The 16,960-nt window shown below is 34.7% G+C and overlaps 1 protein-coding gene across 6 annotated transcripts in view; it reads left to right on the top strand.

Moving 5' to 3' along the window:
* USP47 (ubiquitin specific peptidase 47) overlaps window positions 1-16,960 on the top strand; it is a 103,175-nt gene that overhangs the window by 45,456 nt on the left and 40,759 nt on the right. For all 6 annotated transcript variants that reach the window (XM_055548624.1, XM_055548622.1, XM_055548621.1 and 3 more), the window contains 4 exons: window positions 1,750-1,846; window positions 3,898-4,043; window positions 4,571-4,650; window positions 7,035-7,184. In XM_055548624.1, the coding sequence (XP_055404599.1) occupies window positions 1,750-1,846; window positions 3,898-4,043; window positions 4,571-4,650; window positions 7,035-7,184 (473 nt within the window). The remainder of the gene's footprint in view (window positions 1-1,749; window positions 1,847-3,897; window positions 4,044-4,570; window positions 4,651-7,034; window positions 7,185-16,960) is intronic.

Here is a 16,960-nt window from a genome sequence, read left to right as displayed (position 1 = left end):
AAGGGAAACAAGGTCACAAATAAATGGTTATGATTGATCTTAGGGTACACAAAAGACAGTAATACCTTGACAGTACTTTGCCTTTTAAGGCTACTGGTAGAATGGTTGTCCCTGACTATGGAGGAATTGGGGAAGGAGGTGGAAAAGAAGAAATCCCAGGCAGCTGAGCAGGTGCAGAACAACTGGGTCTCCTTGCTCAAGTGCTGTTGTTTGTGGGAAAGAATCCATTATCAGTTCAAGTAGCTTATAGATTTGTGTTGCTTGTAAGTCATATTCCCTTCTCCCTCATGGGTACCTGCTGCTGTGCTAAGTAGTAGGATAGAGAGAGAAATTATATTTGACTCCTCCCCTCACTGTTGGGGAACATATATAAATAAACGATTATAGATCAGTGAATTAAAAGCTGTAATAAGGATTAAGGACAGTATGCTATAAGAACAACTCAGGTGGCACATGTTGATTAGGAATTGAAGCAGTTTATAATTATATAACAATGTTGAGTAAATATATAGACATGTGTTCACAGTATTCTTAAAGATGAAGGCATTAGAAATCAAAGCTTGAACCTTAGTCCAGAGTAAAAGATAGGCAACTACTTGGTCTGTTCTTAGAATTGTACAAGTGCAGATAGTGTGGAATCTATTCCTCTTTTCCACAACTGAATCAAAGGTCATTCTGTATTTGTTGATCTTTTCCATCACCTTAGTTAGCAATATCGTTTGTCTACAAAGTTTGCCACTGTCTTACTAACAAAAGATATTTTTGTTAATTCTTGGAAAATTGAAAAATGTATTTCAGAGAGCTTCAGTGAATGCCTTTGGCATGTATTGAGAAAAGATTTAAGATTTTTTGAGATAACCAAGTCTTTCAGTATAAAGTGGGAGTAAATAAATTTAATTATTAGACAATGTGTTTACCACATTTTACTCAAATAATAAGGTATAATAAAATGATGAGGCTGATATGTTTGTGTGTGTATGCATACCTCATAAACTGGGCCTAAATCCTATTTCAAAGGAGAAGTTCCAAAAGTATTCTCAACAGTGGTAATCATTTCTAATTAGGTATATAAAGTTAAGTACTTAAATAGTTCATTTGAATTTTGAATGCATCTAAGTTACTCCTTTCCTTTTCCCTTTCTCTCAAGTCTCTTCTTCCATCTCTGAGTTCTCTTCTTACTTTAATAGCCACTCTGCATGGCGTGCTGATCCATAGGGTTTCATACTTCATGGGTGTGTACAACAGCGGAAGTCCTCTGAGTTTGTATACAGTGAATATATCTTATGTTATTAATTATTGGTAGAAATTGGTTTACTGGGCCTAGTGAACTGGTTCAGTACTGTCTTCATATTTTGGGTGTATATGATATTTAAAGTGAATATGTATATACTTTTTCCATTTTAATACACAGCTTTTAGATTTGGGGAACAAAGATTTATTTTTGTCACAAAATACTATATTAAATGTAACTCTTAAAATTTTATTAAATGCTATGTAATATCTATGTATATCTCTGGACATATAACAGCATGTCCAGAGATCCTGACTTTCTCTGAGAAATAAAGTTTACATAGTGCATATATTGACCAAAATGTCTTTCTTAGGTATTATTGAAAAAAATTGAAATAATTTCCAATTATAACCTTAATCTCTTAATTTTTACTGTGTATTAAATTCTTGTTAAGTTTTCTTTTTGTTAATTTTTTTTACATAAATGCTGATTTATATTTGTGTATTTGTTTTTTTAAGGATATGTGGGATTAGTAAACCAAGCAATGACTTGCTATTTGAATAGCCTTTTGCAAACACTTTTTATGACTCCTGAATTTAGGAATGCATTATATAAGTGAGTATCAAAAAAATTCTATCAATAAAATTGATTTAAGAATGAAATACAACTTTTAACTAATTAAATCTATTTACCTTGTTGCATTTCTTTGTTAAGTTTGGGGCATTTCTCACTTCTTAAAACATACCTTGAATAGTAAATAAGAAAAGGATTTTATGAGAGGCAGGCATATGAAAAATTTGTGGGGGGAGAGAATCAGAAATGTATAGACAGCAACAGGATAAAATTGATAAGATTTATGTTTAAGATAAATTATTATATTTAAGCTTCCCTTGCTTTTAGCTTGAATGCCTTTATGAAGAAGTATGTTATCTACTTTTGGAGATAATATGAATTTGTAAACCATATTCTTTTTTTCCTCCACATCTCAATTTAAGAAACAAAGTTGCCTTTTTAAACTTGCAAATTTTGTTTTTAATTAAACTATAATGCAACTGTTCTGTGTTTTATGTGTGTGTGTATTTTAAAAGACTGTGTGTATATATGTTTGTATATATCCATATTTAAATAAACCCTAAAGTCAGACATTTGTTTTTATGAGTATCCTATTATAATACATGTAATACACTCTTGTATATTTCTTTACAATATCCATAACTTTTATTTTTTGACATTTTAAAGTACAGATAAACTGATTTTTTTCCTCCTTTTTGTGTTACTTCTGAGAAACACCTTTGTAATTACTGTAAATATTTACAGTAATAAAGTACTAAATAAATACAGTATCTAAAGTACTTTTGGAACTTTTGATACTACAAACAACATTATATTACCATTAAATTCATATGTAAGCTCACCATCTGGATTTACTTGAAAAAATTGACATGTTTTTCATTCGGCAGGTGTTTGTTACCCAGTGTTTATATGTGGATGCTTGATAGATAAAGTTAGAAATAAGGTCTTTGTTCTTAAGTAATTCACAGATCTCTTCACAGTAGTAATATATGTATTTTTTAAAGTAGTTGAAATAACATTTAGGGATGACTTAATGCCATGAGAGTTTAGAGAGAAGAGAGATTAACGAAACTTGGAGAAGTGGCTTATTTAGCAGAGCAAGTAGAACTTGAGGTCATCGTGAAGATAGGTATGGTTTGGCCAGGTAGAGAAGATTAAGAGGACGTTATAGACAGGAGGACTTTCAAGAGCAAAAATGAGTAAGTTCATCATGTAGAACTAAAGAAAGGATGGCTCCCTTAAAAGGCTGGACTTTGTTGGACTACAGACAGGATAGGACTAGCATGAAAGATAGGGTTCCGTTTGTTTATTCTCTTCACTTGTTATGTAGCAGCCAGAAAGAACCTACCACTTTAGGTATGTGGGCATGAATTATGGAAAATTTCCAGCATACTAAAAAAAATAGTGAAATGGTATAATGAATTCCTCTGTACCCCTCACCCAACTTTGGATATTATCAACTCATGATCAATCTTTTTCGTCTATAATCCCCCATTCTGATTATTTGGAAGCACATACCTAACCATATCACCTGTAAATTATATCTTAGGTCACTGCTAAAATTTCCCTGATTGCTTCATAATATCTTTTTTAAACAATTCAAAGCAGGATCCAAACAAGATCTGTGTATTGAAATTGACAAGTCTTTTAACCTATTTAATCTATTTTTTATTCCCTTTGATCTTTTTCCACATTGCAATTTATTCCTTGGAAATATATATGTGTATCAAAAACTGATGGCATTTGTCCTATAGTTTTCCACAGTTTGGATTTTGATGGTCAAATGCCATAGTGTCATTTAATATTTTGTTACCTCTGTTATCTGTGAGTTAATAATTGGGACAAGGATCTTGACCAGGTTCGCGTTCAGCGATTACTCTTAAATAACCTTTGCCTTTTATTCATGTTGCCTAAATTGCTTTCTAAATTTATGAATTAGAATATTTCTTTAGATATTAATTGCTTTAGTTAATACCCAAGCTCTGTAAAATCCCCAGAGTTAAAAATTTACATTTGTTGTGGTCTTAATGTTAGTTATGCTCTAAAGAATAAAAATATGTTATGAATAATTCTCAAACATTTCATTCCAATAGGTGGGAATTTGAAGAATCTGAAGAAGATCCAGTGACAAGTATCCCATACCAACTTCAGAGGCTTTTTGTTTTGTTACAAACCAGCAAAAAGAGAGCAATTGAAACCACAGATGTTACAAGGAGCTTTGGATGGGATAGTAGTGAGGGTACTAATTCTCTTGTAATGATAAGTATTTGCAATAGTCAAAGGAACTTGAGAGACTGTATTATAAACAACATATTAACATCTTTACCTTTTCATTGCTTTTTGGTTGGTGTTTAAAAATAGCTTATTTTTAAAATTTAAGCTCCAAGGCATAAGTTTTTGATCCATTAAAACTATCTTGTAAAATAAGTTTGGTTATACTCTATTTTTATGTACTTAAATTTTTTTTAATGTGTTAGCTTAGATTTTTATTAACATATTTCTTGACTCTACAGTGAAAAATAATAAAAATGGCAAATATTGTAGCACCATAAAGCCTATGCTGCTTATAAAATATTGAGCTCTCTTGGTTCTTTTTCATATGATTGCCTTTTTATGATTCTAATGTATATTTTGTGTTCTTTTTAAATCTAGCATTATTTTGTGTAGATTTTCCCGTATTTCTGACAATTTGCTTTTAAACAACAAACTAATATTTCATTACACTAAGTTAATAGCTCTTTTTAATTAAATTTTATCTTAAAATAGCTTGGCAGCAGCATGATGTACAAGAACTGTGCAGAGTCATGTTTGATGCTTTGGAACAGAAATGGAAACAAACAGAACAGGTAATTTATCTCTCAAGTTGAGAGTATTGTCTAATAAAGTATTAATTCCTTAAAGTGACTTTATTTTATTGGAATGTTTTAAAACTTGGGCATTAGTCCAGTTGTTAAAGTACTGAGAGTTTCCTCATCTTTAAGGAGGTTGGGCCCTGTGATCTAGATGGTCTCTTTTTAGCTGCTGCTAAGTCACTTCAGTCGTGTCCAACTCTGTGCGACCCTAGAGACGGCAGCCCACCAGGCTCCCCTGTCCCTGGGATTCTCCAGGCAAGAACACTGGAGTGGGTTTCCATTTCCTTCTCCAATGCATGAAAGTGAAAAGTGAAAGTGAAGTCGCTCAGTCGTGTCCAACTCTTAGCGACCCCATGGACTGTAGCCTACCAGGCTCCTCCATCCATGGGATTTCCCAGGCAAGAGTACTGGAGTGGGGTGCCATTGCCTTGAAAACTATGTAATTCGTTTGTGTGTGTGTGTGTGTGTGTTAGGGGTGATTTTTGAACAGTATTTTCAGATAGATGCTAAGTAAATTCAGTGTCTTATCTGTAACACATAAAGTGTACATTGTAAAGTATATTCATCTAGCATTACCTTTTTGACCAGTGAGGTATATTCATGCTTTTCACACTTCGTGAGAGATGCTCAGTCATGTCTGACTCTGTGCAACCCCAAGGACTATATACATTTCATGGAATTCTCCAGGCCAGAATACTGGAGTGGGTACCCATTCCCTTCTCCAGGGGATCTTTGCAACCCAGGGATCAAGCCCAGGTTTCCCACATTGCAGGTGGATTCTTAACCAGTTGAGCCACCAGGGAAGCCCTTTCACATTTAGGATCCTTGTTAATCTGACCCTATTCTTAAATCCAGTGGAAGGAGGAACAGATTAAAAGTGGGAGAACTTTAGATATATCATTGGAATGAGGCCTAAGGCTGAACTGAATGAGGCTCAGGACTTATTACCGAGGCCGGTTTATACTAAGTGTAGTGATAAAAGATCATTGGAGGCCAAAAGAGGAGTCTGGAGGGTAGCCCGGAGGATGTATAGTCTGATGGCTCGGACTAGAGTTTTTCAAACTAGATTGCAGTCCATTCATTTATGAGATTAATTTAGTGAATCTACACAGCACTTTTTTTTTTTTTTTTTTCCAAAAAGGAATAAAATAGATATAAGAGAAGCACCACATAGTAAGGGTAAGTATTGTTTTATGCCACTTTTGTTACAGTTACATGTACTAGGTTGCAATGTAAATTATTTTTTTACTGTGGGTAAAAAGTTTTGTGCTAGCAAAACTCTTTGAAAAACACTAGATTGAAACACTTAGAAATGCCCTCTCCGAGAAGACAATCAGATATAGCTGGAGCAGGTTAATGAAGAAGGCTTCATTAAACAAACAATATTAACGCAGACAGTTATGGTAGATCCTAGTTTGAAGGCTTATAAATCCTCAATACTTGAAGAGGTATAAATTTATGAAAGAGGCAAACTATGATTTCCTTCTTAACCTATTCTTACTTAAGAAATATTGGAAAAAATTTACATTCATTTTGTGATCTAGATTCTCTACATAATCTATAGGATTGTATTTTTGTAACCTTATGCAGATGGTATTAGGGGATATTTCTTTTTTGTAGGTCTGTTTGTGGGTCATCAATTTTATTAAGACCAGCTGGGGCATTCCTTCTGAGTTCCCAAGTTTTGGTACAGGAATCTTTAGGCAAGACATTCACACGGAGGGTCCTTACTTAGGGAGTTACCTGTCTCCTTTGGGTCAGAGTAGCCCCCAGTTGACTTAAGTTTGGGGAGTAGGTGAGAGATTCATTCTTTCTAGGTGAGGATATATTGAGGGAGATGGAGTTTAAGGTTTCTTTTTAAATTTATATTCATTTAAAGAACAGTATATTTTCCCTTCAAATTATTTTATGTGTATTACTGAGAAAAGTTTTATTTGTACCTTGAGATAGAGGATATGATTTTAGAAATCAGAACATATTATTGTGAAAATAATGATATGTATATGTAAAGCTGTAGAGCCAGTTATTTAGCTGTGTGATTGTCAGTATGCCTAAAATGATGGATTGTGATTTATTCCCATCCTAATTAAATATAATATGGGGCTTAGTAGTAAAGTTAGTTGATAACTAATTTCAACAAAACATTTTAATAGTGGGATTTTTAGTGATATGAGAATTGAAATAGTTCATTTTTGCACATTCTTATTTTGTCTTTGTTAAGCTTTGATTTTTTTTTTATAGAATTTTAGATAAATCTTAAAGCTTTCTAAAACTTCAACAGTAAGAATCAATATCCTTTTGAAACTCATTCTCAAAGGCATAAAGTATTAACTAATTTTAAAGGAACCCTTTAAAAATTCAAATGTTCTTATTTTTAGGCTGATCTTATAAATGAACTGTACCAAGGCAAGCTGAAGGACTACGTGAGATGTCTGGAATGTGGCTATGAGGGTTGGAGAATCGACACATACCTTGATATTCCATTGGTCATCCGGCCTTACGGGTCCAGCCAAGCCTTTGCTAGTGTGGTGTGTACCTTTCCGCTGACTGCTTGTGTATCCATACACAGAATACATAATAGCACAGTGATATAATATATCCTAAGGTAAGTATCATCCTAGACACACCTTCTTGGGTTGTTAGTCATTCCTGCATTTAAACTAGCAAGATCTAGAAGATTTTTGACCCTTCAGTGAGTCCTAATAGTGCATGTTTAAGAGAAGTAGTATATACAAATGTACTGCCTCATGGCTCAATCTTTTACTCTTTTGTAGAAGTGACTAGATTATTTCACTTTATCTTTTTTTAAACCTCTATAAACAGTCTATTTTATAAATGCTACTTTTTAACATTTATTTTTGGGGGGCCTTGCCAGGTGGCTTGTGGGGTCTTAGTTTTACCAGTCAGGCATTGACTGGGCCCTTGGCAGTGAGAGTGCAGAGTCCTAACCGCTGGACTGCCAGGGAATTTCCTATAAATACGGCTGTTGTTACTTTTTTTTTTTTTTGGAAAGTACTTTTTTGTTTTGAGAGTGCTGTTTTGTTCCATATACTTTTGTGAGAAGAATAACCTCTAGTTATTAAGACAAACACAGACCATATTGTTTGAAAAAGTATTCCTCTTCTAAAATTTAATTTTAAAATGACCCAGGCATTTTATAAGCACAGATAATTTGAAGAATCCGAATTATATATAATTAGCTTATTTATATATCATCAAATTGGGTGATTAAGATTTTCTCATTTCTCCTTTTGTTCTCTGTTTTTAACTGCTTTTTGGTAATTTTATTATTGTATTTTATCCTTACATTTGTGTATTTAATTGCTTATACAAAAGGAGAGTCATGGAAGGAGTTAAATTGACATTTAAAATTAGAATTTAGAAACATTCATTCAAGCCTATTATGAGTCAGGCAAAACTTTCACAGCTAAGATATCTGAAAGAGTCAAATTTCATCATGATGATCTTACTTATGCTGCAGTCAGGCTGATGGTGGCTTGCAGGTAAAATCAGTGTTCTTAAAACTAGTCCATACTTTAGCCTCTAATATAGCGTTTCAACTGTGATTTAGTAGTCTCTAGGACAATTGATACCCTTTGCTTTTTTCTCCTATTTTTATATGACTGTCAGGCAGTAACAGTAAGAAGTTACAGGATCAGTCAGTGGGAATCCACAGTAAAAGGCCTTTCCGAGATAGGGGAAGATTTGGCCTCCTTTGGTTTTTTTAAGTGCACGTTTTTCTTTTTATTGAAGTATAGTTACTGCACAATATTATGTAAGTTACAGGTGTACGATATAGTGATTCAGTCAGCTTCCTGAACAGATTTAAAAAATTCTGTTAAGTACTTAATAATACCCTTGTAAACTGCCATTCTAGATATATGAGATTGGCCTTGGCTTGAGTGGCTAGTTTTATTTTTCATTTTTGTTTTGTTTTTACTTTATTTTGTAAGTTTAAGGTAGAAGAGACATAAAAATTGTTAAGATTTATCTTTCAGTGGATTATCTCCTAACTCATTTTAAAACTTTGGCATTTCTTTAAAGGAAATGTACTAGGGAAGTGTTCAGTAGTCCCAAGTGATGTACACTGTTTTTTCTACTTTATTTATGAAAATATTTTTATGTAAGATTTTTCATGTATATGTTAGTTTTTTTCTTACATATTCATTGAATTTTGAGGAAGTTAGTTTTATTTGTGTTATGTTGGAATATAATATTTGAATATTTAGCAAATATAATACTTGAGTATTCAGCTATAAAAAAATAGCTGAATCTTTTTCATTATTTGCCTGCTGAATTGTTACCACTCTCCTCAGTACGTTACAGACACAGCAATGAAGTGAATTGGAGGATACTTTTGGAGAAGTGAAAAAAGTCACATTTCTGAATGGAATTCTCCAATTCTATCCTACATTGATATATGGATGATGGTGGTGGTGATTATTCAGTGGAAATTGAAAATTACATCTATGAAGCAGGATGTAAGCAGGTTTATACACACATGCGCTAATAGGGCTTGCAGAAGGGAACCTAAAACTTCGTAGATTTTGCTGGAGTCTCTTGAGGGAAATTACAGCAGGTGAGACTACCCAAGATAGGGGTTCTAAGGAGGATACTACCTTCAGAGAACTTTAGTTAAAGGTAAGTGATTTCCCTTTATTTTCTGAATTCAAACTTACAACCTACACTTCTTAAACTGCAGAAATCATCATATAACATCTAAATTTAGTGTTATATCACTGCTTGCCATTGTGTATTTTGTTAGTGCTATGTGTTTTAAAAAGAATTCAGTGTAAATGTGGATTATAAATATCTAGTTAAAAGAAGCATTATAAAATGTTGTCCAGACTATTATAATATTTGGCCTTAATTTAAGTTGAACTCTTTTAAAATTTATTTTCTTACTCTTACTAGTGGTCTTAGTATATTTGCCTTATTGGCTGTTTATACATACATACACAAACATACTTGACTACATGCACACATATGTACACACATACACTTACCTTCATACACAGCATTGGTGGTTATGTGTTTTGCTTATTACATATTCTGTTTACTGAGCCACAGTAGTTATGTGTATTCACTGTGGTTAACACTTGGTATTTAATTTCAGATCAGTAAGTATGAAATTCTGTTAAAAATAAGAGGTTTTTTTGTTTGTTTCTTAACTTCGTCTGAAACACCCAGTTTCTGAATTGTTTTATCTCCGTATTTAAATAAATTAACTTGAGAGTAATATTTAAAATTAAGTAAGAATGGAGTTGCCACTTAGTTAATGTATCATTATAACATCTATATATAACTTTGGTTATTTTTCAGCATGATTGATAGCAGACTAATTTTTAAATAAGTGCTAAAAATTGCCTGTATAGTTTTTAAAACAGCTTTTCATCCTAATGTTTTCTTTATTGAATTATTTCTTAGTTGTTATAACTGTAATTATTTTAAGTTTGTGGTCTCCATTTTATCTGTCCAAGTAGTGTAAAGGGTTCTGCTGCTATTCTGTCTCTCAAATTGAGTTTTGTTCAGCACTAGTCTCCAATAGGTTTAATAGATGTTTGGAAGAAGACTTCTGATTAAATAAAATTGGGAAACTGTGTAACTGTAATACTCTTTGGGAACTTTACAATGCACATTTAATTTTAAGTGCCCTCCGTGTTCCTGTAATAGAGAAATTAACCAACCTTTTCTCTGTGGGACATCTGTTAGTATTTCAAAGGATACTAGGATTCTGAGGAACATATTCACAAAATATTCTAGGGTATTTTGTGGAGCTCTGCATTAGATTAAGGTGATTTAAGGAAATATCTACTTTGTTACATTAATGTTTATGTCCTTGTAATGTTGGAGGGAATGAGAATACTAAAATAATATGTTTCTAATTTCCTGTTATTTTACATGTCTTGTTATTAATCCTGAAAAAATAATATCAGCCAAAAGATTACTTACATTAATATTTTTTAAAACTTGATTCTCACTGATTTATTAGGTAATTAGAACTGTCTACATAAAATCAGTCTCTCCGAACTTTATAATCAAAGAAACCTTGAATCTGCTTATTGCAAGCATATTTGAGAGTGTATTATTTTAAGAAGATCTAAATGGTATAACCTCATATGTTTAACATTAACTAGAGGAGAGCATTCTACTTAATAGTAAATTTTAAACACTATCTTTTTATAGGTAGTTTTATTGAGTTGCTTATTCAGTGGTAGATACTATTCTAGGCCATTTTTATTAGTATAGTTTTATTCTCTTTGGGGGTAAGTACATTTAAATATCTGTTTATTATGTCAAAATGTGTTCAAAAGTCTAAAACTGGATTTGGCTGTATGGGTCCTTGTAGTGTCTTGGGAAAGATCAGATTAGGTGAAAGACCTTTGTTCCCTAAGTAAACACAATTTAATGACCATCTTAAAGTTTTGAATAGAAAATCATTAAATTCATAAGCATTTGTGAAATCATAAGTGTTCCAGATACTTAGTTTAGACACGTTTATATCATAAGTCCTACCCTGATTTAACAGGTAATTTGGACATTCTTATATGGCTGGCTTGGTCACATAACTCATTTGGTTGGTAGAGTGGTCCAAATTTGTCTAAGTATGTAAGCATCACATAAAGAAAACTCTCTTCCATGGACTCTACCCTCATTTTTCCAGGAATTTGTGTGGTTGAACATAGTGGGAACCAGTTTAAAAAGTGGGGACTTTTGCTTTCAGGATGATGGAGTAGATGTACATTGCCCTATTCCTCCCGCTTAAACAACTGAAAATCTTGAACATTATATATAAAATAAACATAAGAAGACTCTGAAAGGTGGAGAAAAGGCATAAAGACTAGGGACCTCAGGACTCAAGGAATGACATGGGGTGAGTTCCCTGGGTTTTCTTTTTGCCTAATGTATCCCAAATTTGGAGCTGAAGATGCTGGTAGGCTGAAAATAGCAAATAGCACAGACTAATAAGTCTGCTGTCTCTAGCCAAAAGACTGGGGAAAGGACAGCCTGGCAAGGCACAAAACTTAGCCAGTAACTGCTGTGCAGTAGCCAGACACTACCAGAAAGATTGTGGCCCTAACCCTAACCTATGTCAGCCAACGCTGAGTCGGGAGCCTCAAAGGTGTAACAAGGCGCTCCAACCCCCTGCTGGGGTGATTTCAGAGAAGACTGACTAGGAGCCAGAAGATTCTTCCCTCCTGGGCAGTACTGAACCTCCCCACTGCCATTCTCCTTTTACTGTGGTTAATTGTTGTTAGAGACCATGTGGAGAGCCTAGCCTTACACTTCCCACCTAATAGTAAAAAGGTGTTCCTTTCCCTTCCCACTGGAGTAATGTTAGAGGAGGCCTAGATGAGAGTCAGGACTTTTACCACTTCCCACCTCCCAGATAGGGAGGCTATCCCCCTCCTACCTGTGGTATCAGTGGAGGCTACAGAGGGAGCAGTGACAGATGTTAGAATTATCTGACAAATATTTTAAAACAACCATCATAGAAATAACCAATACATCAGTGAAAGTTCCTAAGCCCACTTGGAACAAATGAGAAAATAGAAAGTCCTGAGGAAGAAATAGCAGATATAAAGAAAAATGAAATGGGAATTTAGAACTGAGAAATGCAATAACCACAATTAAAAAGTTAATGGATAGGCTCAACACCAGAATGGAAGAGACAGTGTATAGTGAACCTGACAATAAAACAATATAAATTGCCCAGTTTAAATAACAGAAGAAGTACAGTGGGGGGTGAAAATCCTTAGGGACCCATGGGACTATAACAAAAGGTCTGACATTGGTGTCATTGGAGTCCTGGAAGGAGAAGAAAAAGAAGACAGGGCTGAAAAAACACTTGAAGAAATAGACTGAAGACTTGCCAAATTTGGCAAAAGGCATAAAGCTGCAGATCCAAGAAGCTGAGCAAACCACAAACAAGATAAGCCAAAAGAACTTTACATCAAGTTCGATTATAATTAGACTTTTGAAAAGGAAAGACAAAATATCTTGGAAGCAGTGAGTGAGAAAAGGTACCTTTTTTATGGGGGAAAAACAATCTGGTTTCTCATAAGCAGATCTGTCATCAAAAACTATGAAGGTCAGAAGGAAGTAGCACATTTTTCAAGTGTTGAAAGAAAAGAGCTGTCAACTAGAGTTTTATACACAGCAGAAATATTACTCAGAAATGAAAGGGAAATCAAGACCTTCTTGGATGAGGGAATCCTGAGAAAATTTGTTACTAGTAGACCTACCTTTAAAAAATGGCTAAAGAAAATTCTCTAAATCGGAAATGATAAATGGAAGGCATATTGGAACATTAGGAATGAAGAAAGAACACGGAAAGCAACACTTGAGTTCAGTCACTCAGTCGTGTCTGACTCTTTGCGACTCCATGAATTGCAGCACGCCAGGTCTCCCTGTCCATCATCAACTCCCGGAGTTCACTCAACATCCATCGAGTCGGTGATGCCATCCAGCCATCTCATCCTCTGTCGTCCCCTTCTCCTCCTGCCCCCAATCCCTCCTAGCATCAGAGTCTTTTCCAATGAGTCAACTCTTCCCATGAGGTGGCCAAAGTATTGGAGCTTCAGCTTTAGCATCAATCCTTCCAAAGAACACCCAGGACTGATCTCCTTTAGAATGGACTGGTTGGATCTCCTTGCAGTCCAAGGGACTCTCAAGAGTCTTCTCCAACACCACAGGTCAAAAGCATCAATTCTTTGGCGTTCAGCTTTCTTCACAGTCCAACTCTCACATCCATACATGACCACAGGAAAAACCATAACTGACTAGATGGACCTTTGTTGGCAAAGTAGTGTCTCTGCTTTTGAATATGCTATCTAGGTTGGTCATAACTTTCCTTCCAAGGAGTCTTTTAATTTCATGGCTACAGTCACCATCTGCAGTGATTTTGGAGCCCCCAAAAATAAAGTCTGACACTGTTTCCACTGTTTCCCCATCTATTTCCCATGAAGTGATGGGACCAGATGCCATGATCTTTGTCTTCTGAATGTTGAGCTTTTTTTTTTTTTTTTTAATTTTATTTTATTTTTAAACTTTACATAATTGTATTAGTTTTGCCAAATATCAAAATGAATCCGCCACAGGTATACATGTGTTCCCCATCCTGAACCCTCCTCCCTCCTCCCTCCCCATTCCATCCCTCTGGGTCGTCCCAGTGCACCAGCCCCAAGCATCCAGTATCGTGCATTACACACTGAGGAAACCAGAAGGGAAAGAGACACGTGTACCCCAATGTTCATCGCAGCACTGTTTATAATAGCCAGGACATGGAAGCAACCTAGATGTCCATCAGCAGATGAATGGATAAGAAAGCTGTGGTACATATACACAATGGAGTATTACTCAGCCATTAAAAAGAATACATTTGAATCAGTTCTAATGAGGTGGATGAAACTGGAGCCTATTATACAGAGTGAAGTAAGCCAGAATGAATGTTGAGCTTTAAGCCAACTTTTTCACTCTCCACTTTAACTTTCATCAAGAGGCTTTTTAGTTCCTCTTCACTTTCTGCCATAAGGGTGGTGTCATCTGCATATCTGAAGTTATTGATATTTCTCCCGGCAATCTTGCAAAACTTAGGGTACTACAATAGGCTTTCCTTCTCCTCTTGAGTTTTCTAAATTATCTTTGATACTTGAACCAAAATTATAATCACACTTTTAATAACCAAAATTTAGAATCATACTTTCTGGTGTGATTCTAAATATATGTAAAGGAACTATTTAAGACAATTATATTACAAAATGGGAAGAGGTAAAAAGACAGAGGTAAAAAGACAAAGTGTACTTCACTTGAACAGTTAAAAGAATGGGACCGATAGACTAAAAGTTTTGTGTATGTAATATAACATGTAGAGCAACTACTGAAAAAGAGATACAGTCAGTTCAGTTCAGTTCAGTTGCTCAATCGTGTCCAACTCTTTGTGACCCCATGAACTGCAGCACACCAGGCCTCCCTGTCCATTGCCAGCTCCCAGAGTTGGTACACTCAGAAGCACTATCAATAAATCAAAGTAAAATTTAATTCAAAAATTTTTTTCAGGTTATCCATAGAAAGGCACAGAAAATAAAACAAACCAAAACATTAAAATAGCAAACTTAGTTGCATGTAAGTAGTCTAACTATACCAAGTAAAGGGCATCCCTGGTGGCTCAGACAGTAAAGAATCAGGCTGCAGTGCAGGAGACCTGGGCTCGATCCCTGTGTCAGGAAGATCCTCTGGAGAAGGGAATGGCAACCCACTCCAGTATTCTTGCCTGGAGAATTCCATGGACAGAGGAGCCTGGCAAGCTACAGTCCATGGGGTTGTAAAGAGTTGGACATGACTGAGCGACTAACACACATACCAAGTAAAAGGAAGAGATCGGCATATTAGATTTTAAAAATGTGACCCAACAATATGCTAGGTACAAAAAACAGCTTTTAGTATATTGAAATAGGCAGGTTGATAATAAAAGGGTTGAAAATTATATATCATGTAAACATTAATCAAGAGAAATGAGGCATGGCTATATTAAAAGGAGATAAAGCTGATTTTAAAGCAGAATTACTAGAGACAAAGAAGGGCATTGTCTAATGATAAAAAAGGTCAATCCATCAAGAAGACAGCAATCTTAAATGTGTACAAACTAAGTTACAGAGCTGCAAAGTATGTGAAGAAAAAGCCTTTCAAAATGAAAGGAGAAATTGACAAATCTACAGTTACAGTTGGAGACTTCAGTGCCCTCAATAATTGATAGGTAGAATCTCTAGACAAAAAATTAACAAAGATATGGAACTTAACAATATCATCAGCCAGCAAGCTCTAATAGATATGAAACTGTGCACTCGACAACAGCAGAGTACACATTCTTCTCAAGTGACTACGTATGAGGATAGACCATATCCTGGGCCATAATACAAACTTCAATTTAAAAGAATTAAAATCATAGAGAGTGTGTTTTTCTGCCACACTGGAATCAAATTGGAAATCAATAAAAGTTAATTGGAAAATCACCAAACATTGGGAAAATAAACAATGCACTTCTAAATAATCCATGAGTCAAAGAGAAAATCTCGAGGCAAATTAAATACATATATATATTTTGAATGGAAATGCAGATGTGTAACATCAGAAATTTTGAGACACAGCTGAAGCAGTACTACAGAGAAGAAAGTGTTAGTCTTTCAACCCCATGGCTCCTCTGTCCATAGAATTCTCCAGGCAAGAATACTGGAGTGGGTAGCCATTCCCTACTCCAGAAAATCTTTCCAACCCAGGGATAGAATCCTGGTCTCCCATATTGCAGGCAGATTCCTTACTGTTTGAGCCACCACAGGGAGGAAAATTTATAGCTTTAAATGCTGGCCTTTAGTATAAATTCTTCCATAAGAAAAAAGAGAAAATGCTGTGGCGGATTCATTTTGATATTTGGCAAAACTAATACAATTATGTAAAATTTAAAAATAATATAAAATTAAAAAAAAAAAAGAAAAAAGAGTAAATGTTATGTATTAATAATGTAAGCTTCCACCTAACTTGGAAAAAAGAGCAAAAGAAACCCAAAGCCAGCAGAAGGAAGGACATAATAAAAGAGCAGAAATCAGTGAAACTGAAAACAGAAAATCAATAAAAGCAGTTATTTGAAAAGATCAGTCCAACTGATAAACCTGTAGCAGGACTGACAGAGGGGAAAAAGGTAAGATAAACATTTCCAGTATTAAGACTGAAGCTACTACTATTACAAACCTTGTAGATATCTAAAGGATAATAAGGGACAGTTCTGCACATATAATTTGATAACTTAGTTGAATCAGTGCCTTGAAAATACTCATCTTATATGGCTTAGATAATTTTAGTAGCCCCATAACTGTTAAGATATTAAATTCATAATTTAGAATCTCTTAAGAAAATCTGTTAAGTTGGAAAGTTTTCACTGGAGACTTGTACCACATATTTTAGCACAGTGAGCACCAGTTCTTCACAACCCCTTTCAAAAAAAGGAAGGAACCCTCCCCTATGTGTTTTATGAAGCCCCTCTCATCCTCATACCAAACCAGACAAAGGCAGCTAAACCAAAAAAACCCTCAAAATTAGGACCAAGCCAGTTTCCTTAATGCATATAGATGGAAAAATCCTTGTCAAAATATTAGTAAATAGAGCTAAGCAATATATAAGGAGAATTATATACCATGATGAAGTAGAGTTCATTCTAGGGATTCAAGGCTGGTCAGTATTTTAAAAATCATTGACTGTAATCTACCATATTAACAGAGACAGGAAAATTGGCATGATCGCATTAATTGAC

This window comes from Bubalus kerabau, chromosome 15 (genome assembly GCF_029407905.1).
Source record: "Bubalus kerabau isolate K-KA32 ecotype Philippines breed swamp buffalo chromosome 15, PCC_UOA_SB_1v2, whole genome shotgun sequence".
NCBI lineage: Eukaryota > Metazoa > Chordata > Mammalia > Artiodactyla > Bovidae > Bubalus > Bubalus kerabau.
The sequence above is the reverse complement of the archived record's forward strand: the minus strand, read 5'-3'. Positions and strand labels throughout refer to the sequence as shown.